We start from the raw sequence: 27,194 nt of genomic DNA on the forward strand, positions 1-27,194 counted from the left end.
TAGAGAAAAATATGTCCATTTTATTGAGCACAACACTGAGCATGAAGCTGGAGGGGGTGAGGGCAAGAAAATTGGGAAGGACAAGGATAATGTACCTGACCTTCAGGAGGAGAAAGGGGAACAGAAGCAGAAGTAGAATTCCTGGCTGACATGAAAATAGCTTCCAGTGTACTTAGGGGTGGGTACGGAGGGGGTGTGGCCAGGATGGTCCCTAGTATTGGATTTCTTTCTATTCCACCTTTGAAGATGTGACACAGCCTTTAGGTTGAGGCAAGGAGGGAGTGCTCTGGGAATGAGCTGACTGGGTCTCAGTGCAGTTGGGAGCTAATCCCAGAGAGTAGAATTAGAGCTTTTTGAGTACTCCCAGGCAGATCCTGGGAAGTGGCCTGGCATTCATGCAGATGGACAGATAACTACAATAATGAATGAATCCAGTCTGGCCATGAGGCCTGAGGCTGGAGAGGCAGGAGTGAGTGTGTGCAGAGCGGGGAGTCTGAGTAGAGTTTCCATATGGCTTTGCTTGGAGAAGGTGGCACAGCCTGGCCAGCCCACTAAGCTTTTCAAACGAACAACACAGAACCAGGTGAGCGCTATCTATGGATACTGCATGGAGCCAAGGCAGCTAGGGTATAGGACATAGAACAGGCAGGTCAGGGAGACCTGGAAGCCAGCGGATGCTGTTCCTCCTGCCCATAGCTTCAAGGAGACTCCAGGCCTTGGGGCTCTCTCCGGGGCCTCCTGTGAGTATCTGCCCCAGGTGGCAGCTGGCTGCTGCTTCTGAACAGAACTTGCTCTGCCAGGCCCTGCTCCATTGTTCCCCTTCCTCCCTCTGCAGGGTAGACACCAGGGTTGGAAGGGCAGAGAAGAGTCAGACATGTCTCCTGTGAAGGGAAGTGCTCCATGTGAGGGTGGGGCGTCCATCTCCAGCCCTTCAGGCCCATCATTTAGGCCAGGGACAGGGCTTTCCCTCTGGGACAGAAGTTCCTCCTGAGTTCTATGCTTTGGTCCCTTGGCCTCTTACCTGAAAACTGCAGTGACACAAGCACAGGCTTCAGGGATCACATAATGAGACAGACCCCAGTCTGCCCTGTTCGGCAGTGGGAACTGCCCCCTGCTTTAACTGGCACCATGACCTCTGATTTGAAGTTCCTAAAAAGGAGATCAAGCAGTGACCTTGAAGTATTTGAGGAAGGGAAAATAGCTGAGGGGTGTTCTCTGTGCCTGTGCATCCACCCAGCTCTCCCATCCTGACATTCACAAATAAAAGACACATTAGACAGCTATGGCCTCCTATTCCTTTCATCTCCCAAACAGATAGGCTCTGGCAACTCAGTGAATCTAATGGTTTAACCACTTTTCTTAGGGCTTTTATAATCTCTGCTGCTCCACTAAATTTTATAAGCACCTCTGTGAGGCAGGTTGAGCAATACGCTTCAATCAACCCATTTCACAGATGAGCAAACTAGACACAGAGATATTCACAGACTTGTTTGTGGTCTCATGGCTAGTGAGTGGTAGGGGCAGGGGCCAGAAGCTTTTCCCTCCCCCTGTCCCCTGTCTCTCAATCTAGACTTCTTCCTACCTTTAGAAGAGCTGCCTAGCAGTGGGAGAGACCTTTTTTGAAATTTCTTTTAGTGAGTTGGCTGACTTCCTACAGATCAGGCTGAGCAAGGTTAGGTTTTGTCTTTGCAGAAAATACGTACTGCTTTTTGTTGGTCTTTTTGAGGAGAGTAGGCTCAGAGCAATAGGAGGAACTTCCTTTGTTCCCAATGTTCAGACAACTGGAACAGCAGCCGCAGGGCCCCGTGGCCAGCGGCCCCTGATGCATGGGTACCAGGCTGCTGCTGATGCGCAGAGAGCCATTGATCAAGCAGTTGAGGGACCTGCCGCCGGGGGCACTGGGCTGGGAGTTGTGTTGGCAGGGCAGCTGGGGCAGCACAGCGAGGGGCACAATGGGGTCCAGGGCAGGGGCTTCGGTGATGGTGATCTCAGGGGAGCTGGCTCTAGAGGCTTCTGAGGCTGGGGGGACAGGAGGCCTGTTCTCCACTTTTGGGCGGGTGCTGGGGCTGTGCAGACTCATGTGCAGCTTCCTCATGTGATGCACAACGGCTGCGGCATTGAAGGCTTGCTAAGGAGATAGAGCAGTTCTGGCCTCTGCAGCCTCATAGGGCCGCCCGGCTCTGGAAACCAAGGTGCCCACTTCTCATTTCAGAGAGGACACAAGGAGCAATATTGCCTGGTGGCATGCCCCAAGGGAAGCCTTCCACCAGCTCCGCCCCTGCCCTTCCTCCTGGGTCCCAGAACAACCCACCAAGCCCTGGAGAGCACAACTTACCCTCCATTTACTCTTGGCAAAGTTCTTCTGGATCTGGAGGCTGACAGATGGATAGATGTCCCGATGGAGGGCTGTGTTCCCGTCGATCCTGTGGATGCAGGAGGGGACCCTGTCTACTGGGTGGCTGTGGACATTCAGCCTGGGGATGGGCAGGGCTCTGTGCATACAGGTCCAGGTCAAAACTGAGTAGAATGCCCCAGGGGAGGGGTGATTTGCGATAGGAAAGGGTTGGAATAAGGGCTTCTCTGTCACCCTCCCTGGGCATGTCATAGGGTGTTTATGCTTTGGAAAAACCAAACACGTTGAGATCATGGTTGGCAAATTATGACCTGGGGGATGGGAGGGGAATTTACACACTGTCTGCACCCTCCCCACTGGAGTCTGAATCCAGGGTTTCACACGTGCCAGGCGAGTGCTATACCACCTTAAGCCACATCCCCAGCCCCATATCCTCTTTTGCAAGTAAGGTTTCACCGGAATGCAGTCTTGTGTGTTCACTCAGACAAGGCATTGCCTGTGGCTGCTTTTGAGCTACTCAGCACTGCTGAGAAGTGGCAACAGATATAGTATGGCTGGCAAAGTCTCAACATTTTACTATTTGACCCTTTACAGAAAATGTTTACAGACCCCTACATCACTAGGCCTGTGTCATCATTGTTCTTTAGCTCGAAATCTTGCTCAGAAGCCAGGCCCCCTGGAACCTTCCCTAGGGAGCCATCTGATACAGCTGCCTCCTTCTCCTTCCTTTAACCTCTTATTCACCTGTCTGTAAGCATTCCTCAGACATGTGCTGTGTGTGCACAGTACTAGGACAACTACCAAGGGATCCAAAGAAATGAGAGACATGGGCCTTGATCCCTAGGAGCCTGCAATCTGGATGTGTGATGTTTCATTCTGTGGGCTAGAGAAATTGACTGTAAGCTAATAAAGAGAAATGGAGAGGCCTGCATGACGTGCAGGAGTCAGGAGCTCCAGGGAAGGGATCCAGATTCTAAAGGATTGACAGGGAAGTCAAGAGATAGAACATTCCTGATGGTGAAAATGGTACAACTCAAGGTATAGTTAGGAAAGAGCTTGGTGTATGGGGTGGAGGAGGGCAAGAAGAGAAGTTGGAAATCCTAGGAGATGAAGCTGAAGATAAAGGGTTAGGCCAGATTAGAGAAACCCTGAAGGACAAAGGAATCTAAATGTGCTATGGTAGGTAATGAGGAGCTATTAAAAATTCTTGAGCAGGAGAGTGGTAAGGTAAAAAAGTGTTTCAAGATTGCATTTACCTATTGTTGATTGGGATTACTCTAGTCCCTTCACATGGAACAGGGTTTGATCCTAGAGTAACACGACATTCTTAAGGACAGAAAAGGGTGGCCTGTGAGTAACAAGAACTGAGTGTTATACCATATAGGCGCTGATATATGTTGCGCTGAATGACAGGGCCCTACTGAGGCTGTTTCTGGAATTCTCTGGACAATTCAGCTGCCGTCCTTAGGTTGGACCCGCTTGATGAATGTCTGCATCTTCACCTGGAGCTGATGAACAATTGTGTGCTCTGTGGATATCTCAGCAAAGACTCAGGACAAGCAGTTCCAGAGGATGGCCACATGAGCAAGTCAGCATGACTCTGGGGACCCCAGATAAAGATCTAGAGTCCACCCCATTTCTCACTCACCAGGGGTGCCGCAAGGCCTTCTCACAGGTGTACCGTTCATTTGGGTCCTTTTCCAGCAAGTGGCAAATAAAATCCTTGGCTAAGGGGAGCAATTAGAGACATGAAAACTAAGGACCAGATTTCATGACTGATGGAAATTCACTTCTGGGCTGGTGGGTGGCAATGAATACATCTAGCTAATCTTCCAAGGAAGCAATTTTAAGAGTCTTAAAAGAGAGAGAGAAAAAAATCCAAACCACCTAACAACTATCCACCATAAGCCATCCAAGATGAGAGGCTCTAAGCAGCCTCACCCACACAGCACTGCAGAAACCTTGAGAGTCACGAGGCACCAATGTGCCTGTACACCACGTGTGCGTATGTGTGCTGATACACGAGCCAGCACCAGAATGTGGGCACACGTGTGAGTGCTGGCTTGTTCCAGCTCAAATCTCCACTTACCAGGCCCAATGAGCATGTATGATTGCCTTCTTGCATACTCAGACATTGCACTTTACCCCTGGTTTTGCTACTCTTGCCTGGAACCCTCCCCTCTGCCTGACTCTACTCTCCTTGTTTCTTCTCTAAACTGCACCCCGCTCTCCACCTTTCTGCACAGGCATGCTGTGGTTCTGCCTCTAGGAAAACAAACACGCGAACCCTAGACACAAATAATTTATCTGGTCTTTGAAGCATCTGAAAATTTCTCTACTTTCCCCAGCAGCTCATTCTGTATTATCTCCAGGGACTTGGAAGAGCCAGGACTATCATCTTTTGTTAAGAGCTTTTCTCCCGGCTGCCTCTGCCTTGAGTTTGTGACCTTGCCTTTCACACCTACTGGCCTTACCTGACTCAGAAATGTCATCCCAGAATGGAGACTCAAACTCATAGTAGCCCTCTTTGATCTTCTCAAAAAGCTTAGACTCGGTTTCTTCATAGAATGGAGGATACCCACACAGCCTGCAAAGGTACAGGAAGGAGCCATGCTGCTGAGATGTCCCATTCTCCCGGGCCAGCCTTTTTTCTCCACCCCACCTTCCATAGCACACACAGGTGGGAAACCTGCAGTGTGATCAAAATGTGGATCTGCCCGATTCAGGGATGGCCGGGTCCCATAAAGGGTATGTATAGGAGGCAAGTCCTGAAGAGGCATCCCCGGAAGACCCCTTTGTACATTCTGCCTTCAAACCCCCACCACTTCTCTGTACTTCTTCCGACCCTTGGTATTTTGATGTCCAAAATATCTTGAAGAAAGAAAGTGAATGTTTACTTAAGTGTAAATTTCACAAAGGATTTATCTGGGCTGTTTCGTTCACTATTATTTGCTCTATTATTTAGCACCTACCCCAGGGGTTGACTCAGAGTAGACAGTCAATGAATATTTGTTGAGTAAATGAATGAATGAGAAAACTATCCAACAGAAACTGAGGAAATAGAGAGCTGAATCCACACGAAAGGATAAGTGTCTGATACCAGGGTATTTTCCTAAGAGCCAAGTTTGTTATAGGTGAGGACGGATGGTGGGGAAGAGGCGATGAGCAGGTGAGACAAGGAAGAGCCTGAGGGTGTGGAGGCACAAAAAGGAGAGGCCCTGACCAGCTTCATCCAGGTCATGGTTCCTGTCTTGGGCTGATGTCACCAGGGGAGAAAGCTAAGATGCAGGAGCATCAGGTCTACTTGATTTCCAGGCCTGACTTGGTCTGTTGCTTTTCCCTGCAGGTTCCACAGAGGGACGCAGCACACTTATATATGGGGAGTGGGAGTTGGGCACAGGAGGAGGATAGGCCAGGTGCTGAAGAGTGAGTGCAAGCTAGGGCTCTGCTTTTGTTACTTGGTAGAGATGAGGACAGAGGAATTCTTGGAGCCTTGTGTATGAGTAAGCTCATGTGTGTGCATGTGTGTGTACATGTGCTTGGGAGAACTAGAAGATGGGGAGGAGAGAAGAAGGGTGAGGAGGCGCTGAGAATTCTCAGGGGCTGGTCCAATGCCAGCTTCTACTCACAATATATAGGTGATGACGCCAATGGACCAGCAGTCCACAGCCTTGCTGTAGGGTTTCTGGGCCAGCACCTCTGGAGCTGCAGCAAACCAATGGCAGAGTCAGGGCTGGGGGCAAGAGAAGAGGGCTATGGGGTGGGGGCTGAAGGCCAGCAAGAGGCTTAGAGAGGACAACAAAGGTAGCCCAGAAGATGGAGGAGTTTCTATAAGACTGAAAACTCCCAAGGGCAGGGCTGGGTTTCCCCTAGGACAACTAAAATTTCTTGTGAGAAGATAATATGTCCTCTCCACAGAGACCGTGATAGGGTCTATGACTCCTCCATCAGACTGGATATCTCTAGGACTCCATACCCCCATCACACTAACTACTCTCTGAAAACAGAGGCTGTGTCTCTCCACTCAGGTGGGGAAATTCCCCAGGGCAAGAGCTGTGTCTTTCCTTTTAGACTGAGAGGTCTTCAGGGTAGAGCAGGAGTCCCTGGAAGACAGGGGTTAGGAAGCTCCAGAGAGTAGGCCGTAACTTTCTTATCAGACTCTGGGTACCTTCTAAGGGCAGGGGCTTAGTCTGCCCCATCAGGTTGAGCTCTCCATGAGAACATGAGTCACGTCTTCATCTGATTGGGGTCTCTGGGGCAGTAGAGAGTGGCTTTCTTTATGTATCCCAGAAAACATGGCGTAATACCCAGTAGATCTCCATATCTTTTGGGGAGTAACTGACTTCCCTTTTAGGGAGAGAATAGCTCACTCTCTGAGTCAGGGCTCTGCTTTCCACTGTTCAACTCCAAACACGTGATGATTGGCTAAGAGGAAAGGGGCAGGAGTGGACATTCCAAGTTTCAACTTCTTCCCCCATGGATCCCAGGAATGCTTTCACCAGTACCCTTCCTATTGTCACCTTTTTGAGAGCCCTGGAAACCCATAGGGTTTGGGTTTCCAGGGCTCTCAACTGGCCGAGATGGAACACCCTGTTCATCCACGGTTTCCAGGGCTCTCAACTGGCCGAGATGGAACAGGGTGTTCCATCTCGGCCAGTTCCCCAGAATGCTTCCTAGGTATATATTTGAGGTCCATATCTGGGTTCCTTAGTCATAAACTCCTTGTGCTCCAGCCTCCTAAGAGGTCTCCTCTAGAGTGGTGATCTTTTCTCTGGCCCTTGGCCAGCTGAAAACACAAAAAAAGGCAGGAAGGGTATCTTCTGAAGTGATAGTCAAAGTATGGCTGAAGGCTATGGAAGGGCTTTAAAGATTAGGATTTGAAAGCAGTAGGGGTAGTTCCAGAGATTTATAGATTGGCCTTAACCTCAGCAGTGAATGCTCTACCTGGGTAGCCCCTGAAGTTGGACCTTGTCTCTGCACAATCACCCTACTCTGTGAATTATATCCATGGGGTTGAAAACAGTCAACTGGTCAACTTCTCAGATGCTCTCAGACTCACCCACATAGCCTGGGGTCCCACAGGCTGTCGACATGACACCACTCTGTTCCATCTTGGACAGACCAAAGTCTGTGATCATGATCTTTGAATTCTCTTCAGGGGTGAGGTACAGCAGGTTTTCAGGCTGTAAGAGAAGGAAATATGGAGTACAGGATGCAATCACTTAAAACACAGAAATGTATCCTTCCTCCTGATAAATAATTTCTTAGGAAGCTAAGCTCTGAGCTCCTGGTTTCAATGCCAAGTTCATTTTCCCACTCTTTTCTCCTCCCTGTTCCCTTACTCCCATACCCCAGACCTCTGTGTCTGACTTTGCTCACCTTGTAATTTCCTGCCACTTCCAACTACCCCAAGACTGTCTGTTCACCCTCGGTTGATTGTCTCTTATCTCACCAAAGCCTATTGCAATGACTGGTACCATGTAGACCCTCAATAAGTATCTCAATAAGTATTTGTTACACTTGAGTTTGACTGGCTGGGTTCACTAAATGTATGGATTACTTAGACTTCCTAGTGGGATAAGATGTAGTGAAGGGAAAAGGCCAAGGTACAAATTAACAATGATTGTTTAGTCACCCAAGGCTTGTTTAGGAAATCTGAGAACCAAAGAGACCTTGAGAATTCAACTTGTCTAACCTTCTCATTTTAGAGAGGTCGACTTCTCATGACCCACACAGCTTCCTAAAGGGTCACTGTCTATTTCCCATTAAGCACTCTTGCCTTGATACCTTTAAGTCTCTGTGGACAATGCCATTTTCATGGAGGTATTTCACTGCTGACAAAACCTGCTGGATCACCAGGCTGGCATCTTTCTCTGTGTAGACACCTCGCTCCAGGATCCGGTCAAAGAGCTCCCCACCGGAGACCCTGAGGGCACAGGGGCAAGAGCAGGAGTCCAGTTCTTATTTCAGGTGAAAGGAATGCAAACATGTCTACTCAGGAGCCATGCGAAATACAGGTGTGATAGAACAGGCACGTTCCTGTGGACTGTGATTTGAAGGGTGTAGGGAGGACCACTACAGTTTCAAAACACCTCCTCTGGGTACATGGAATGATATCACTAGGGAGTCATTTCTTTGAGCCAAGCATTGACTTCTCTGTGGAAGTTTCCTTTAAAATACAAATGCCTCTGGTTGTCATTGCACAAGTTGCCAATAATCCCTTACAGTGGACACATTTCTTAGCTGTCTTTCTTCCTGGTCTAGGACACAGTAAACCATGATGAAAGAAAGAAGTGATACTTGGGCAAAGTTGGAATAAATGGCATGAAAATGAGACCAACTGTGTTGGTCAGAATTTCTTTCCTCATTTTGGAAAATTAGGCTACCTAAAGTTGGAATTTCAGGTAATGTCTTGGAATATTTTGAGACTCAAATGGTATAGGATCTCAGGTCTTAGCAGTGGGTTAAAGACTGACCTTCTATCTCTTGAACACTAGCTACACTATTTTCACCTAGGTTTCTGGTCAGTATTGCAACATCTAAGTGCTGGAGAACTCACTATGACAGATTGTTTTATCTTTTGACATCTTCTTAATATTAATAATATTTCTAGCAGATACCAATTCCACCCACTGGGACTAAACAGAACAAGAAAAACATTCTTTTACATGAATCTTTTTCAAGTATGCAAAGCCAGTAGAATGCTCTCCTGAGGCCTTCCTCCTTTCTCTTTTCTGGGATAAACATCTACAGACTATTTCAATCATGATTCAAGGTTTCCAATCCTCTCACCATCCTCAGCCCTGGAGTGGTACTCTTGGGAGAATTGGTGGCTTCTGAGTGACATATAAACCTGCCTGCCTCCTTGCCCTCCATTACTCGTCTGAGTAGCTCTGTGCTAATCCTCTTGAATTGACATTCTTAAGGTGCTACATGGTCTTTGTTCACTCAGTGCCACTCTGGGCCCTCCCCACTTCATTTCCTTGACTGTCTCTTTACTGGGTGTCAGTGATCGGAGAATTAATCAATTACTCAGACACAAATTAATGTATTAAATTATCCAAGGAACTGGGCGCTGGTGGCTCATGCCTGTAATCCTAGTTACTCAGGATACAGAGATCAGGACAATAGTGGCTCAAAGCCAGCCCAGACAAATAGTTCACGAGACCCTATCTTGAAAAAAACCTAACACAAAAAAGGGCTGGTGTAGTGGTTCAAGGTGTAGGTCCTGGGTTCTAATCCCAGCACCACAAAAAAAAAATCCAAGGAATCAGTCTACAAGTCCAAAATCACATTGCATCCAGCTACACTGAGATCACAGAGTTGTATGTGTGCATGTGAGTATATGGGTGTGTACTTATAGATACTGAAGAAATGTCTTTGGGTGAAAGGCTGAGCTCTCAGGAGCACTGACCAACCCACACAGCAGTCACTGTCAGCCAGAACTCTTATTTGGATCTGATGACATGTAAAGACCTTTCTAATGAAGTACTATTTCTGTCTGATAGAAGGACACACAGGGGCTAGGGGCATGGCTCAAGTGGTAGAGCACCTGCCTAGCAAGTGCAAGGCCCTGAGTTCAAGCCCCAGTACTGCAACAATAACAACAAATGCAACAGAACTTGTTTTTAACATCAAGTGAATTTCTTTTGAGAAACTCTTTCTCGTATTGAATTGAAATCTTCCTAGCTGTGGCTTCTACTCCTGTAATAACTTTACTCTGGAATGATGTTTATAGGTTTACTATCCACTTGACAGAGATGAACTGGTCAAAATGGACCCAAGATGTGGTACCTTGTAGTTCTGGCGGCTCACACTCTGCATGGCCCCTTCAGTTGCTGGGTTGTGGGGAAACCTGAGAAAGCTCCAGGGGAGGGGTGGGACAGCAGAAGAGCATGGAAAACTATTTTCACACTTGTAGGAAATATTTCAACAACGGGTAATCTTGTATCAATAATCAGCCCTGGCATTATTGCTCAGCCTAGAGGCACGTCAACCATAAAAGAAGTCAGCATTTCAAAGCCTCTTGAGGAAATTCTTCAGTTTGTCTTTTAATCACCACTGACCAACCTCCTTTGGGCCTCCCAGGCCCATGGAGGAAGTGTTGAAAAATTACTATTCCAGGGTACTGTGAAAAAACAAGGCAGACACGATTCCTGTGGTATGTCTTAGATCAACCAGGCTCTATGGAGGAGATGGGTCACCTTACACTTACAGCTGCATGACCAGGTAGTAATGAGTGGTACTCTCGTAGATGTCCTCCAGGGTCACAATATTTTCATGCTTGATCCTAGGAAAAAGTAAGTGACATGCTTCAGATGGTCCGGACAAAGACTGCAGACCCAGTCCTAAAGTTTTTTCTGGAGCGTTTTTATGGCAATGTTTAGAGGGACTGGGTTCTTGGGAAGCCTTCCTAATAAGTAGGCTGTCACAATATAATCTCAGGGAAAAGATTTCCAGAGTGGTATTTAACCTGCATTTATTGAATGAATATTGATCATCCTGCTTTCAGAGAACAAGCATTTCACTGTTACTTCAGGAATTTCATTAAGTTTTATCAAGAGATAAAGATCTGAGGAAGGGCTGGGGATATAGCTCAGTGATAGAGGATGTGATTTATATTTGCTAGGATGTGAAGCTCTGGATTTGATCACCACACACACACACCTGATGCAGGCTAAGGACATACCCAACAGCTGATTATTCTAAAAAATGGGTATTCAGATTTTTTTCAGAAATATCACATGAAGAAAATACACTACAGTAGGATGGGCTTAGATTAGCTGAACTCCCTCTTTGGAAAACATGGAGGAAGTGTTGAAAAATTATTATTCCAGGGTACTGTGAAAAAACAAGGCAGACACAATTCCTGTGGTATGTCTTAGATCAACCAGGAGCTAATTTGCCTGTGAGGAGACGTTTGATGATATTTTTGATTGTTGTTATTCATGTCTGAGGGTGTTACTAGCATTTAGGAGGTGGAGGAAAAAAATGCTTCTAAACATCCAATCATGCACAGGACAGTCCACTACATAACAAAGAACGATCCAATCCCAAATGTCTATAGTGTGTGGTTGAGAAACCCTGCCCTAGGTTACTTTTGTGTATGATCACTCAAAGACTGAGTCAAACAAAATAATCTTATTAGCCAAGGGGCATGGCTTTGCTTTCCAGGCAGCAATTCTGAGCATGCCTGCAAAGGCAGACAGTCTCCAGGAAGTTTTACTCATGGATCTGCAACACAGAGGTTAAGAACTTAGACTCTGAGTCAGTTGGGCCTGGGTTCAGATTTCGCTCAGGCACTTACTAACCTTAGCTGGCTTTCTCCAATCTCCTAAACTTCATTTACCTTGCCTGAAAAGTACATATCTCTTATAGGGTTATATCAGGATTAAAAGAGAAAGTGAGTGGAAAAATGTTTAGTTCAGTACCTCATGGATTACAAACCATATAATCAATAATAGCTATCTAATTTAGGATATTTAAAAAAACTACAGACCTGCTGCACTTGGTTGCTTGATGGATTCAACTCATAAGCAGGCAATGCTAACATTAATTTGTTGACTAAACACTCACTGAACAAACATCTACTGTCTATGCTGTTGATAAACTACAATAAGAATGACCATCATAGTCCTTGCTTTCATTAGTTTATAGTCCCTGCCTTTCTGCCCTAATCTCCCTGGAGCCCAAATCTATCTCTCCAGTATCCTACTAGACACTTCCATGTACAAATAGGTAGAGAGCTACATTCAATGTGTTTCAACCAATTTCTTTCTATTTCTGCCAAGCCTACACATTTGCTCTCTATCCCAAGCAATTGTATGCTTTCCGTGTTTTCTTGTTTGTCTGTTTTCTCTTTCTTCTTTTTGTTTTTGTGGTGCTGGGGATGGAACCCAGGGTTGTGCACATGTTAGCAAGCTACATTCCCAATAGCAGTGGCATTACTTTCTATTAATGGGCACATGCTCAATCTCAGAATCTTTTTTGATGCTTTTCTCTTCTATACTCTTATTGGTCAACCTCAACCCAATCACTTCTTTCTCTGAAACATCTCTTGCATCCAGTTGTCTTGTCTCCACATGATCCTGCCACTACCTTGTTTTCTCATCTCATGCCTAGATTATTGTGAAAGTCTTACAATTAGTCTCCCACTCTCTAGGCTGTTTTCTTCCATCCCATCCTACTGAAAAAGGATGGCTATAAAATACTAATCTGCTCATGTGACTCCTTGCTTAACATCCTCAGGATGACTTCCCTTTGCCCACAGAATAAAGCCAACATTCTTTATTGTGACACATAAGATCTTTTGTAATCCCTTGTTCCATTTCACATTTTACTTTCGTTTCCTGTCCTTTAATGATTCTACATAAAAGTTTACATTGCTCTTAGCCTGAATTCCCTTTCTGCATGATCTTTTTTGCCCCCACAAAATTCTACTCATTCATCAAGGACTTTCTTCTCTGAAAAATGTGACTAATATCCCATATTCATAAAACACACATAGGCAAGATGATTCTTTATCACCTCCATGTTCTGCCTTCTGTTGGTGCACTTTACATTGAATGGGATTATAGTATGTTATGGACACCTCTGTCTCCACCAGGAAAATGTGAGCTCCTGAGGGTGAGGAATTTTGTGTGCCTCATCCTTGTGGTCCTGATCCTGTGTTAGTGGGCCTGACTCTGTTGGTATATTGTAGGAGTTCCAAAGGTTTGCTATAACAGTCTCTCTGGATACAGTTTATGATTTGTTAGTGCAACCATCCATCATGATGGCTACATTAGCTTTGGATAAAATTGGGGCTAATTTTCAAGTCTTATGCTACTCCTTAATTACCGATTCTTCCTGATGTTGACGATCAATTGATTTTTATTCCTTTGGGCTAATTGTTCTCTGGCTTATGTGCACAAATTAGCTCTCACACTAGCGGGTTCCCTAGTCAACTTGCTGGTAAAAAAAAATAATTCAACCAGGACAGGTGTCTGATGAAATTTAGCTGATTGACCAAACTGACCCATCAACTCAGTCAAAGGGAGAAATGTCTTTGGGGGTGGCAATCCAGCCCATGGTCTCGTGAAGGTAACTTGTGAAAGACATGTTGTGATCCCAGAGTCACACCCAACAACCCTGAGACACACTTACTTTTTCAACACAGCGATCTCGTTCTCCAGGCTGCTGTCTCGGAAGGCGGGTGACTTCTTAATGCACTTCAGAGCAAAGAGCTTGCCAGTCACCCTTTGCTTCACAAGAAACACTTCTGAAAAAGCTCCTCTGAAAGGAAGATGCCAAGACATAAGCCTTAGTTCTGACTGGCTAGAGAACATTCTGGAAGCAAAATGAAAGTGTAGATAAAAGAAGATGTAGCTGACAATGAGTTTCCATTGTCATTGATGGCCTGAATGAGCTGTATTGATGACAGGATCTATCTGACATGCCAGCATGCTCTTTCGTGCATAGATCATGAGGGAAGGAAAATATCCCATTAACGACCCAGGGACCAGGCACATGCTTTTCCTGCTCCTATAATTTGGGAAAAACCCCAGAGTGTTTCAGCTGTGGTGATTTCTTCACTTGGCAAACCCATTAAAGAAAGGCCAATGCAGAGTCACTTCACTTTACTTCTAGCATGGTGCAATCGACCCACTGGAGTGGCAGTGGCTATAGCACTGGGGGATGACTCGGGTGTAATAGGAGAAATTGCTGTGGCAGTTTTCGTATTTATCTTTTTAAACACAGGGTCTTACTATATTGCCCAGGCTGGCCTCAAACTTTAAGCAATCCTCCTGCTTCAACCTTCCAAGGAGCTGGGACTACAGGTATGTCATCTGCTTCTGTCTGATCATCACCCTGAACCAATTTTCAGAGGACAAGGAAGCTAAGCATCCTTTCATTCATTTGATTTGTATCTTCATGGACAAAGAAAAGACGGTGCAGCAGCTTCTGGGACAGAATTTCTATGGCAGAACAGATGAAATCCAATGGGAAATGAGGGCAGGGTTCCAAATTACAATCTTCTTAGTTTGCAGGGGTCCTCTGAAGACCAGACCATCAGAACAGCAGGTAAGCTAAGGGTAGATGCATGTTATAAGCTCTGCTTTATGGTTGACAAGTGATTTAACTTCTATATACCCAGTTTCCTCATCTGAATGTGGGAGTATCAATAGTATCTGAGTCACAGGGTTGTTTAGAAGATTCAATGAGTTAACATCTGTAAACTGCACAAAAGTATTTTCAACATTTATTTATTTATTTGCCATAGTGGGGTTTGAATTCAGGGCTTCATGTTTGCTAGGCAGGCATTCTACGCTTGAGCCATGCCTCCAGCTCTTGACAGCTATTAAACTATATATGTTAGTTATGGTTATTATCATTATCGAATACCGTTAGGGAGAATACCTTGTAGTACAACAGGAAACAGAAACTAAAGGACGAAACAGCTGAGTTTCCTTTCCCTTGCCCTCTGGATATTCTAGAATGAAGGCCTGAAGCAGTCAAGCTTTTATAAGGACTTTAAAAATATGCATTAGAAAATACTTGGCATTTCCTGTGTCTGGGTTTCCTGTTTTCCCAGCTGTACTTGGAACTGAGTTAATCAGAGCCTTTAGACCTTGCTCTATTCATCCATTCATTCACTCATCCCTTCCACCAAGATTTATTGAGCACTTCACTGATTCTTAAATACTGGAGATGAAAAGGTGAGCTTGTAGATTAGTGAAGAACAAAGCAAGGAAGCGATTAGCACTTGATCTTAAAAAAGCTATCAGCCATTCAATGAATGTTTGCTGAACTCATGGAACCTCTCCACGTCAGGCACTAGAATGACTATTGATTTAGTTTATAATTGAATGTGAGAGGTAGACACATATAGATTAACAGCAGCATTTGATGAGGCCACAGAAAGTGGGCACTTAATACAGTGTTCACTGGGCAGTAGTTGGGTAAATTGTGCACCGCATAGTCCCAACAGATGGCATTCACCTTGGGGCCAGTGTGTATGTTACATGATAATCCAGAAGCAGACAGCATGCTAGAGGAAAGGGCACCTTTTTCTTAATTTGTACAAAGAAACCACTTGGGGTAGTTGAGGAGCATATAATAAACACATCATGTCCTGAGTTGAGAACACCCCGAGCTTAGTTTTAGAGGGTGAGTTTGTCCAGTGAAATGAGTTGGAAATATTTCACGTGGGAGTTGGGAGGAAGTATGAGAAAAGGATGTGGACCAGCAGGCTGGGGTGGCACAGCCGGGGTGAGAGTAGTCCAGCACTATTTGTGAAGGGTGAGGCAAGGCATGATGGCAGATGGATGTGGATGAGAACTGGGTCCTAAGCCTGGTTATGTATGGAAAATGCACAAAAAAAATTTGTTTAAGAGATGAATGGATGGATGGCAAGTTTGGACCAAGACTAGTTGCATTTTCTGCTCTAATAGTTCTCCATTCTATAGGGAGCCAGGGTGGTGGCTGATGGTGGGTAAAGAGGACTAAAGAGAAGAATCTCCTTCTGTGCAGTGTGAAAGAAGGAGGCAGGGACTTAAGTGACATGTTCTCTGCTGTGGACTACTACCTTTGCACAGTTCCCTGTGGCTGCCCTAGGGTCCTGGATGGTGTGTGGCATCTGCGTAGGTTTAGACAAAAGTAAATTCTCCTGGTGTGCTCCACAGGAGTAGAGAACTGGGAAGAAGAGTCCTTTGTCATGGGGTTCTGGTGAATCCTGATTCAGGGGAATCTGGTCTTCCTAAAATGCTCCTCTCTTTACCACACTGTGGGATTTGGAAGCCTGGGGTCTACCTCCCTCCTGAGCACCACAGAGGCACCTTCTCGTTGGTCTGCGTTCAGCCCTAACTGCTCAATAGTTGTGGCTTGTATGTAAAACAAATACAGTTGTCCCTAGGCACCCTTGGAGGATGGATTCCAGGACCTCTTCAGATACCAAAATTGGGCAATGCTCAAGTTCCTTCTATAAAATGATGCAGTTTTTGCCTATAGCCTATGACCATCCTCCTATATGCTTTAAAATCTTCTCCAGGTTACTTATAATACCTATTGCAATGTAAATCATTGTTATAATTATTATTCATTGCTTAGGGAACAAGGACTGGAAAAAAATCTGTACATGTTCAGCACAAATGCAATTTTTTTCCCCACAGTTTTTAATCCTCTGATGATGGAGCCTGCAGTTGTGGAACCAAAGGATGCAGAGGATGGAGGACTGGACAGGGAGATATTAACAACTTAAGGGGTGGGAATGATGACACTCATTGTACTATTATTTCACTTTTCCTTGTGTTCAAACATTTTCACAGTTCAAAGAAGGAGTCATAAGCTCCCGGATGGCTGATAGCCCTCTAGGTTTAGATTTTTTTTCGCAGTAGACCTCACTGAGTTTCATGAGGGAGGGCACATCTGTCTCCTGACAGTCCTTCTAGCAGGCAGTGGACATGCTCTTGTCAATCTGGGCGTCCTGCTGCCTGTTTTCCTTGACTCTTTGCTTCTATGAAAAGCTTCTTCTTGAGCCACTCCTGTGCTGGCAGAAGCCCTTAATGGAAGTGCTATTGCCTAGAAGACCAGCACCACCACCGTGATCCTCCTGTGTGTGCAGAGCACAACATCCTGCCTGTGCTTGGAGGACTCAGAGGTCTCCTCTCAGCCATGCTTGGAGCCTCTCTGTCTGCAGCGAGAGTGTGGGCATCCATCATCATTATCTGAGGTCACTGCCTCCCAGACAGGGAAGAGGGGAGCAATACTTAGACAGAATTGACCAGAAGGAAAGCTTGCCTGGATGAACAACTCACTGACCACTCCTCACTGCCCAGGCCCAATTAGTACCGGCTAATTAGCTTACCAGCTGGGGCTCTGAAGGGGTGATAGTGATAGTCTCTGTGTCAGAGACTATAACCTCCTGGGGGGACAGACAGGACTAAGCTGTCTCAGGTCTACCAGCCATATAATCACTGTCAAGGGGCAAGCACAGACAGCAAAGGCTTGTGAGCGTTTGGACCATGGCACAGCCAAAGCACTGAAATATGGATAAGAGAGAGGGTGGTGGCAGAAGTGACTAGGGTATGTGTAGGCCATCAGCTCTCTGGGACTCAGAAGCCCCCTGTCTTCCATTTATAGTAGTCAATGATGTTGGCCTGATCACTGGAGCAGGAGGAAAAAATGAGGAAGCCCAGGAAAGTTCTAAAGTCACTGAATTTCTCGAGGTGCTCTCCAATTCCTCTCTTCTGTGGCCTGGGCAAGAATTCATAAGTTGGTGAAGATCTAGAAGTATGGTCAGGTCCGCTAGAGGTGGCTCAGAATGACCAGGAACCTGGGGGAAATTCTCTGGGTGCCACTCATCCCCACTTTCACCCAAGGGTACCTTCTCCCACACCACCCATTACCCCTAAGGGTGTAAAATTCTTCCCAGTTTTCTTAGATCTATTGAGAATAGGTCCTAGTAACCTCAGTGCACTTCATCTGTCACAGCTGACCCAGAACAACTCTTCACCTCCCCACAGTAGGTGGCCCAGTTCACCGGATTTCCTAGGCCAGTACTTACGATCCCAGCACTTCCATGAAGATGAAGGTTTTCCGAATGTTGGTGGTCTGTTTCTTCCAAGAACTGCAGTCGTCTTCTTCCTTTCGACCCATTGCCTCCAGAGTTGAAGCTTCTAGGGATGCTTTGTTGGAGGGAGAGATGGAGGAAGAGAAGAAAGACAAAGTCTGATCAAATAATTGCTCGAATAAGAAATACATCACTTATGTAATGACCAGAAGGAAGGATTGGGAGCAAAACCTGGACATGACAAAATAAGAGTATTCTCTCCACTTATCTTTTAAAATTACTACAACAAATTTATCGAATGTCTGCTACATGTGCATTAAGCTTGCTACACGCTCAGCAGCAGAAACCCTGCTTGTAACCTATGCCTTCATTAAGGCAATGGTGCATACGTGTGTAGGTTAACGTGTGAATATCCACCTCGAGGAGCCATGACGTGAGCTGAGGTACTTCCTGTGTTGCCCAAATGATCACCAAGATGTTTATTCGGTCTTCAGAATCAGCTTTGCTCCTTTTTGTCATCACAATTGTTCTTACTCTCAACCTGTTGTGGCTTCAACGAATGAGCATTTACCATTTCCTCTTCAACTCCCACAAAATCTTGCCCAGTGTTGGGTAAATTTGAACTTACACGTTAAAATCTGAATTGAATTGTGCTTTAACTCTGCATTAGAGTAAAGTTCTGTGGCCATTCTTCCATGCTTGTCAGAGATTTACTTATTACCTGTGATTTTCCAGGTGCTGGGTAGGTAATAATGGACAACACAGACAATGGTCCTGCCTTCCTGGGGCTGCTAGGCAAAGGCCACTGGCAATGAGCCAGCAAACTCACATGTATACAGTTACAAAGTGTGGGAGAGATCTGAGCATGTAGAGAGACAAACAGGGGGTGTCTTTAGATAAGGTAAGGGTTCCTGAGCAGGTCTGATGTCCTAGTTAGGCCGTCACTGGAAATTTGTGAAGGAGCAAACTAAGCAAAGAGTACATGAAGCTGCTTTTTGGCAGAAGTAAGAAAACACCAAGGCCCAATGGAGAAAGCCCATGGTATGCTCCAGACACTGAAGGGACAGTGTGGCTGGGGCACAGGAAACTAACTCTGCATGGCAGGGGGTGGTGATGGTGGTAAGAAGGCAAGGAAAGGCAGGCAGGGCAGATGAAACAGTCTGTACGGACTCTGTTAAGAGTCATTGGGTTTTCTTCTGAGATAGGAAGACATGAAGGACCTTTAGCAAGTGAGTTAAATTGCACCATGGATGTTTTAAAGAGCTTACTGATTTTTGGAGAAGGGGGTGGAGGGGTAAGAATTGCTGCACGGAAAATGGACAGATGTATAGAAGAGAGATGATGGTTGCTTGACCCATGGTGGTGCTAAAGGGGAGAATGGATGGTCCTGGGATGTATTCAGGCAGACCAGTTATTTACGGCACCAGGTGATGTACAACATGGTGGGGGAGGAGGTATCTGGGGGTCTGGGATGACTGCCATGTTTCTGGCAGCAGCATCTAGGGCAAGAGTCTTTTGCTAAAGTCAAGAAGAAATACTACAGAGAAACATGTCTTTGGGGTGGGGTGGAGTGGGGTGGAGGGAATCTCTGTTCCTTTGGGTACTGTGCCCTAGCCACTAGTTATGACAGTAGGGTGCAGGGCTGAAGGGCCCCTGGGTATTTGGGAAGGATGAGACACCATTTCTGCCAATGCCCTCTTCCCACACTCCTTGAACCTGACAGAGAAATAGGAAGATATGTCTCCTGGTTGCTCCTTTTAGGCACTGTCCTCTGCCCCTATTTAAAAAAACTGCCAGTAGAATCCTGGAGGCCTTCTAATAGCCTCAGAGTGAAAAGAAAGTGTGCTTCCACAATAAAGCATCAAGTGAAGAACAGGTTTAGAGGTGAACCTGAGTTCGAATTCCCCCTCTGATAGTTACTGGTTATTAACTTCTTGGAATCAGACCAGCACAGTTTGCTCTGAGGAGGATCAACTGTTAGAATAGAGGGATATCTTTATCCAGATGCATTCTGCAAATTCTGAGCTCCAAATCTCCTCACTTCCACTCACATCTTGTCATCTGGAGGGCAGCAGAAAGGGGAAAGGGGTGGTCTCCATGTGGATTTGTGTGCTACACCACATCAGTCTCAGCTTAACCGAAGCAGTCTCCAGGAACAGCTTCTTACTTGTAGACGCACTACGCTGAGAAGGCTTGAAGAAGGCAGGGGATCAAGGCAAAGGGCTGGACGTTTCAAGGGACAAAATGGACAGAGACAGAGTGGGTTTGTGCACCTTCTTCTCTTTCTCTCCCATCCTTGAGCAATAGCACTGCTGGCAGCCCAGGTGAGCATCCAATCAAGAACCTCTCCAGACCATCAGCCTTGCTCCTCACTGTTGCCTGCTCTCCGGGAAGCTCCATTGCCTCATTAGCAGATCTGTACTCTCTGTTCCTTCTTTCCCATCTCTTAAATAGCTTTAAAAACATAATATTCTTAGCCTAGGCGAGGCCATAGAAAACATCTTTCCCGCCCACCCCTCCTCCCATACACTGAATAACAAGTTAGTTTCAGTGTGATGTAGAAAATGCAAGGAACCAAATCTGACACCTGCCAGGGGCTCTTTACTCCTGCCTATCCAGGACCTCAGAGAGACCTTCCTGAGGCCCCTAGACCTGGGGCAGGGGGCGGGGGGTGGGGGGGCAGGTGTAATGACTCAGAAAGGACATGCCTATGTGCTCTCATTGTATGCTGCTGCTTTCTCTTACAGTCCTCCCGACCCCTTGACTTCTGCAATCTAGCCCTTTCAGAGAAAAAGAAAACAAATTCTGAGAAGCTCAAGGCTCCAATATCATTCTTATTTGCTTCCAAAGCACTTCCTGCTTCGCTCTATTTCCGGTAACAACTTCCATTGGATTTCAGAGCTCAGGAGCAGCCACTAAAGAATTCTCTGAGATTTAGAACTGATTTCACATTGATGGCTCAGGAGACACCACAGATATTGACATTCGTGGCTGCTTTGGGCCCCTCACTGTCAGCAGAGCAAGACTCACATGAAAAATCTGCAACACTGGCTCCTGGCAAAGAAAATAACCTTACTTGTGGTACTGTCTTTGAATTATAGAGGTAACACTTTTTCATTCCAGAAACTTTATTAAAACAAAGTACCTCCTGCATACTGACTGAACTAAGTATAAATAATTCTGCGATACGAGCTTGACCCTGAAAGTGTCTTCAATCAAGTTGAAAAGACTAAATAAACAACCAAAACTATAGGCAATTGCTTAAAGGACAGGACTGTGGTTATGCAACTCTGAATCCCTGGTGCCCATTATCTTGCCTGGCACATTCTAAAGGTGCAGCCTACTTAAAGAAAGATACAGCCTATGTTAAATACTGGCGTAAGTAAGGAGGAAGGTGGTGCTGGAGAGTGGGTTTGTCAGGGAAAGCTTTGCAGAGGAGCTGGACTTCAGGTGGGATTGGAAAGGTAGGTGGATGCATTTTTTAAAATATTGCTATAGAGAGGAACCTGAAGCAAGGAGACCTGAGCCCTGGTTCAGAGTGGTGACCTCCTCCAAAGACCTCACTATGAGGCTCTGCCTGTGACACAGCAACAGGGAGGAACAACAGCCATAAAAGGCACAATTGTCCTGGCTTCTTGCCATCTTCATCACACCAGGGACAGAGTATATGGGGCCTGGGGTGGGATCTGGCCAGCAGAATTTCCCTTAGACACCCAAAGAGGCCCTCCCTGACCATTTTAAGTCAGGCCACTTTCTCCCCAGACGTTCTGTTCCCAGTTTTTAAATGGTCATCCTGGGCTTTTGGAGAAAAATTCTGCACCTGGGGAGGATGCTACAGAGGGAGAGACTCTTCCTAAGGGGCAGGCAACACAGCCTCGGCATGGACGCCATCTCTGAGTACTGCCCTTTTTGTGCTTCTAGGGAGAGGCTGTCTGATTCTTGGTGGCAGCCAACCTGGCTATTGATGAGGTGCTGGTGAGTGATGTTTGGGCCACAAGCCCAGAAGCCATGCGGCCTCCATGTGCCTCTCCCATGGGGCTTCATTGTCTCCTTCCAAAGCTCCAATTTGTCCCAGGGGCAGCACTAGACCCAAACAGAGCTCTCAGGCAGATGAGGGGTGTCTGCAGTGGCCTCCTCAATGCTACCACATTAACCCAAGCACCAGATCACTCCATAAACTCACACTTTCCAGTCCCTCACTCCTGTCTCCCTTGCTCCACAAGGCTTTCCTACCAAAAGTTTCCTGTTTGGAGTCCAGACATTTAGGACCCTGCTCTGAGGTGCATATTAAAAGAATCAGTGTTACCTTTCTATTAAGATGTCTTGGAGTCCTGGAAGTATCACACTGGAATCCAAAGACACTTAGCCCAATCCAATGTATGTACAATGTGGGAAGAATAATAGTGTTTCTAAACTAGCCCTGGGCAAACCAGAGAAGATGGGGGCAGGGAACCTTTGAGTAGCATCCTTGTAAACATAAACCCACAAATAATGGCTCTCAGTTCTACCCACACATGGAGCCCCCGTGATTTGTGTGTGTATTCTCATTTGGTGCTTCTAAGCAAGGAGGTGTGACTCACTCTGGGGCATAGTGAGCAAGTTTTCACAGGCTTCCAGACTTGCCTGGCTCTTTTCCTGACCTCAGAGGAATCAGGTCACACGAAGACTTCTTTAAACTGTCCTGTATTCCTTGGGAACATGACTCCATCAGGCCTGTGGCCCCTGGGTTGTCAGTTAGATCATTTTTAATAAGAATGTGCTCGCTACCTCCCAGCTGGGACACACAAAATCATGGAAATACATGTGCCATTGATTTTATAAACCAGAAAGCTTTCTTGTTCAGGCTCCACAATTTTCTGAACTCTGGTCCATATGGGTTTTGCATAACCCTCTGGATTGAGAAGCAAAATAGAAAGAAGCCAAGCTCTGGCTCTAGTCTTGGCTTGGTACCCAGAAGTTGTGCAGCCCCAGGCAAATCACTACACATCTCTGAGTTTCTCCTTGGTAAAAAGGAGAGGTTGAACTAGATTAGGGTTCCCGGAAGTTTGTTTTTTAGACCGTAAATCCCAAAAGACTCTGTGAGCAAGGTGGATTTGCTGCCTCTCTGGTCTCCTTCTAGGAGATTCATGGTTAATATTAGCTTATTAAAGGGTATGAGGACTGTTAAAGACTCTTGCCCAATGCAGTTTAACCTGGTATTTCCCAAATTTCATGGATGGTGAAACTCTTGCCTTTCCTAACACCCATTAGCAGCCAGAGATCTGGAGTTGTTCAAAGCATACTTTGGAAAATGCACACAAGGCCATTTCTAATGCTTTGTGTTTCTTCATTTTTTTGAGGAATGTATGAAATTTCCAACAGTCCACTGCCACCAGTCACAGACCTGCCCTCTTCATGGTGTCACAGGCATGTGGCTGGGTCTATGCAGCTGTCAGAACTCACTTCCAGCTCATAGGTTGCAACCCCATGGCTCATTAGTCATCTGGAACCCAGACCCAGACCCAAAAGTTTCCTGGAGACTTCCGCTGGAGAGAAACTCCAAGGACTGTTTCCTCCATTCCCTAGCCCTCTTGCCACTCTGCATGTCAGTTTGTGTTCACAAAATAACTGAGGAAGAAGGCTTTTCAGTTGCGCCTGAGGTTTATTTTAGGTGCAAACCCACATTTCCACATTTAAGTTTAACCAAATCACTTCTGGTGGTGACAAGCCAGAATTCATGTGTTGCTTAAGGTTTATCATGTGCTTTTCATAGAGGAAATGACGAGCATTCTCCAGAGCACCCCAGGGTGGCTGATGTATAGGAGACAATGGAGACAGCAGGGTATGCCACTTCTTCAACACATTGGGCCTCAGTATTCTCATCTGCTGGATGGGAATAATGCTCCTTGCTCTATTTCTCAGCATTCTTTTTGAGGTCTAATGCATCAAGGAACATGAAAGCATTTTGCAACCTCCACAGTGCTATGCAGTGGACCCATGCTATAGGCACATGAACTAAACATCAGGCACTGGGGAAAGAGCAAGAAAAGCAGATAAGGATTCTATCTATCTATATATCTATTTATCTATCTATCATCTGTCCATCTATGTATCCGATCCATCCACCCATCCATCCATCTATCTACCTACCTATGTTTTTGTTGGTACTGGGGTTTGAACTTAGGGCCTTGCACTTGCTAGACAGGCACTCTTCCATGTGAACCGTACAACTAGCCCTATTTTTTTTTTCAGTACTTGGGACTAAACCCAAGGCCTTGTACTTACTAAGCAAGTGCTCCACACATGGGCTACACCACTCAGTCCTTTTGTTTTTGAGATAGGGTCTCCATAACTTTGCCCAGGCTGGCCTCAAACTCACCGTCCTCCTTCTGTCTCCTGAATAGCTGGGATTACAAGTGTGCACTACCCTGCAAAAATCATTTCAACAGGGGTGAGCATGACAGGAAATAGGAGTCTATGGTTCCCTGAGCTTACCCCAGTTCCCACATGTCTCACACAGGGTAAGCATTTCATCTCACTGAGATGCTAAAGCATTGGAAGATACATTATTTTCCTACACCATGGCCTTGAATGCAATCACTTTGGTCTTCAACTGAGGAACCACAGATCTGTGGTGACACAGGAGTCAGCTTTGCCATGGGCGTGAGCTAGTCTCCTCTCCATTGGGGGCAACTTTCTGAGTCCTTAGGGGTAATGCTGACTCTATGACACACCCTCTCATGCAAAAAGTGCCTCCTCTAACAGACATGTGGCTCATTCATTACTATAAATGTCCCAGTCGGGCACTCCACTGTGGCTCCCAGAAGGAGAGAGCTAGGATCTGTACCCTGTAGGCAGTGAAGAGGGAGGGAGAGCCAGGCTGAACTAAGGCCGCTGCATCAAGAAGCTCGGAGTTACCAGCCTTCCCTCTGGGGACAGGGCTTGACACTTAACCACAGGTTGTCCAGCCCTCTGGCCCCCACTGGCTTGTTTTCTTGCTGGCAGCTGCTCAGCGCGGGTCCCCTAGCCACTGACCATGGCAGCGCGCCTGCAGTTGTACAGCCAGGCACAAAGCCTGTTTGCAGACTCAGCCGCTCCTCCTCTCATTCATGCTGCAGCTCATTCACTCTGCTGGCTCTGGCAGGCTGCGGCTGGGTGCCGTCACTCGTCACTCGCACGCACTCCGTGTGGCAATTTATTTCTGGCCGGGTGTGCGTGTGTATGGGGGAGAGGGAGATAGGGAGGCGTTCTCTTTTTAGAAGGGGATACTTTTTCTCTTCCGGCCTGAATTGCTCCCAGGCCTTGTAGTCTAAGCGGCTGTGGACTGAGCATTGCAGGGGGAGGAGGCACTTTGCACCCATGATTTTGTTTAATGCCTCACCGCTACCTTTCCAACTAACACCGTTGTATAGGTCACGGATGAAAATGTTCAGAAAAAGAAAAGCCCAAATCAAACAGATAGTAAGTGATTGAGCAGGGCTCGGAGCCCCAGCTCCTCAACTCCTACAATCGTTCTCATTGTCACTATACCAGGTAACCTGTTGCCTCTTTCCTGGAGACGGTTGCTGGGATGTCACTCATCTCCACCTTCCTCCTTATGATGCTATCATGCAACCCAACATCTGACTGCTTTCCCTGGAACACGTGGCTTGAATGATCTGGAAAAGCTGAGTCCCTGCAGCACTCAGATACCTCGGTATTGAGACCAGAAACCATATCTCCTGCCAGAGCCTCAACTGGCTCCAGATCAAACCCTTTCTTACTGGTACCTCAGGCTTTTCCCAAAGTTTTGCCCCATGTTTTTAAAGAGTATTCTTCACACACACACACACACACACACACACACACACACACACACCAGAGTCCCATGGAAATATCACTGACTTTATCAGAGGTTCAGGACTCAAAGGTTACCCCCAAGTGCATACCTCCAGACAAACTATTTAACCTCTTTGAGAGCCAGAGATCACATCCCCACAAGAGTTTACTACCTAATGGGATTGTCCTCAAAATAATGAGTTAAGAGCACATTATCACCTGTGAAGTGTGTCCCATACAGGTATTACTAAGCAATTTGTGTCATGGCCTGTTTTCATATGTGGGATTCATTTTTGGCCCTGGTTATGCTCTGTCGATAAGAATATCAGGGGCTCTGTTCTGTCTTTGGTCTGATCTGGAAAAAAAAAATCATCTCTTTACCCAAGACGGAACCTGCTTGATCCTATTGGTCATTTGAAGAGATTTTCCTCATGAAAAATGTTATCTGCTTCCCGAGCAGAAGGCTGACCAGGCACACACTGCAGCCACCTCCGCGAGCCTCAGGGTTAAGGTTTGTGCGTCAAAGTTACGTGCAGCTAAGGGGCCACAGTGCGGGGGCGGTAGGGGTGGTGAATCCAGACCTCCTCTTCACATCTTTACCAGGAAATTAAACCAGGAAAGTTTAAAGACTCCCAGGAGGCCAGATGCGCCCCTGGGGAAGGTGAAGGCGCTGTCTTGTGACTGACAGCGTAGCGCGCCTGTGTTCTGCATGGGAACGCAGCAGCCAGCCGGGGCAGGGGGCCTGGAGCCTGTGCGGGGACCCAGCCCGGCCTGGGGGCCTGAGGCTGACCCTCCTCCCGGGGGTGTGCAGAGCCACGGGCTGTTTACAATCTCCGCTTAGCCCACAGCGTCTAACCCTCCCAACAACTCACAGAGGTAGGCGGAGCGGGCATTTCCCCATTTGACAGATGGGGTCAAAGAGGTTAGGAGATGAAGGGTGAGCAGGAGAAAGGAGCGTTAAGGGAGGGAGGTCTTGACACCCCGCGGAGGGACCGAACCCCTCCCCAGCACTGAGCCAGGAGCATAGACATATACTGTCCCCACGTCCTTACCCAGAAGTCAGAAGGTTCCCACTGGACCCAGCCAAGGAGTGATGGTCAGATGGCTCTCCAGGGAGGTCCCACCCCGGCCCCCATTCAGACTTCTTTTCCATGCAGCTACAACTTACCCTTGAGACCACAAGAGTCCGTGAACATTGGAACTGAGGCTGAAATGAATTCCCAAGTCTCACCCAAAAGTGGCTCTTCAACCCACTCTTATGCTCTGCGTGCCCCTTCCTCCCATAGGCAAGGTAATTCCCCCCGTCCACCCCCTAAGCTGAGAACAGAAGCAGGTTCATCTCACCCAGGGACTCGGAAGAATTGTGCTGGGCGGCGCTCCCACTCCTGCTCCTACAGGTCTGCGGGATTAGCGGCTCCAGCTCTTTCACAATAAACCCAATTAAAGGGGAGGAATGCAGGGGTTTTCTTTCCCAGGACCGTAACCAGGCAGCCT

The 27,194-nt window shown here is 46.6% G+C and overlaps 1 protein-coding gene across 2 annotated transcripts; it reads right to left on the reverse strand.

The window, feature by feature from the left end:
• Positions 1 to 27,194, reverse strand: Camk1g (calcium/calmodulin dependent protein kinase IG). Of its 2 annotated transcripts, none has more exons than XM_074048430.1 (13): positions 27,045 to 27,194; positions 17,898 to 18,018; positions 13,499 to 13,627; positions 10,569 to 10,643; positions 8,141 to 8,279; positions 7,413 to 7,536; positions 5,983 to 6,058; positions 4,828 to 4,940; positions 4,002 to 4,080; positions 2,336 to 2,423; positions 1,704 to 2,128; positions 1,022 to 1,149; positions 1 to 881 (listed from the first exon to the last, which is right to left on the reverse strand). In XM_074048430.1, the coding sequence occupies exons 2-12, from the start codon at positions 17,987 to 17,989 to the stop codon at positions 1,059 to 1,061; spliced, it is 1,431 nt and encodes a 476-aa protein (XP_073904531.1). In that variant the 5' UTR covers positions 17,990 to 18,018; positions 27,045 to 27,194; the 3' UTR covers positions 1 to 881; positions 1,022 to 1,058. The 2 variants fall into 2 exon arrangements, with proteins under 2 accessions (XP_073904531.1, XP_020037335.1); XM_020181746.2 differs by lacking the exon at positions 27,045 to 27,194 and adding an exon at positions 26,869 to 27,035.

The sequence above is a fragment of the Castor canadensis genome, chromosome 11, assembly GCF_047511655.1.
Source record: "Castor canadensis chromosome 11, mCasCan1.hap1v2, whole genome shotgun sequence".
Classification (NCBI taxonomy): Eukaryota; Metazoa; Chordata; class Mammalia; order Rodentia; family Castoridae; genus Castor; species Castor canadensis.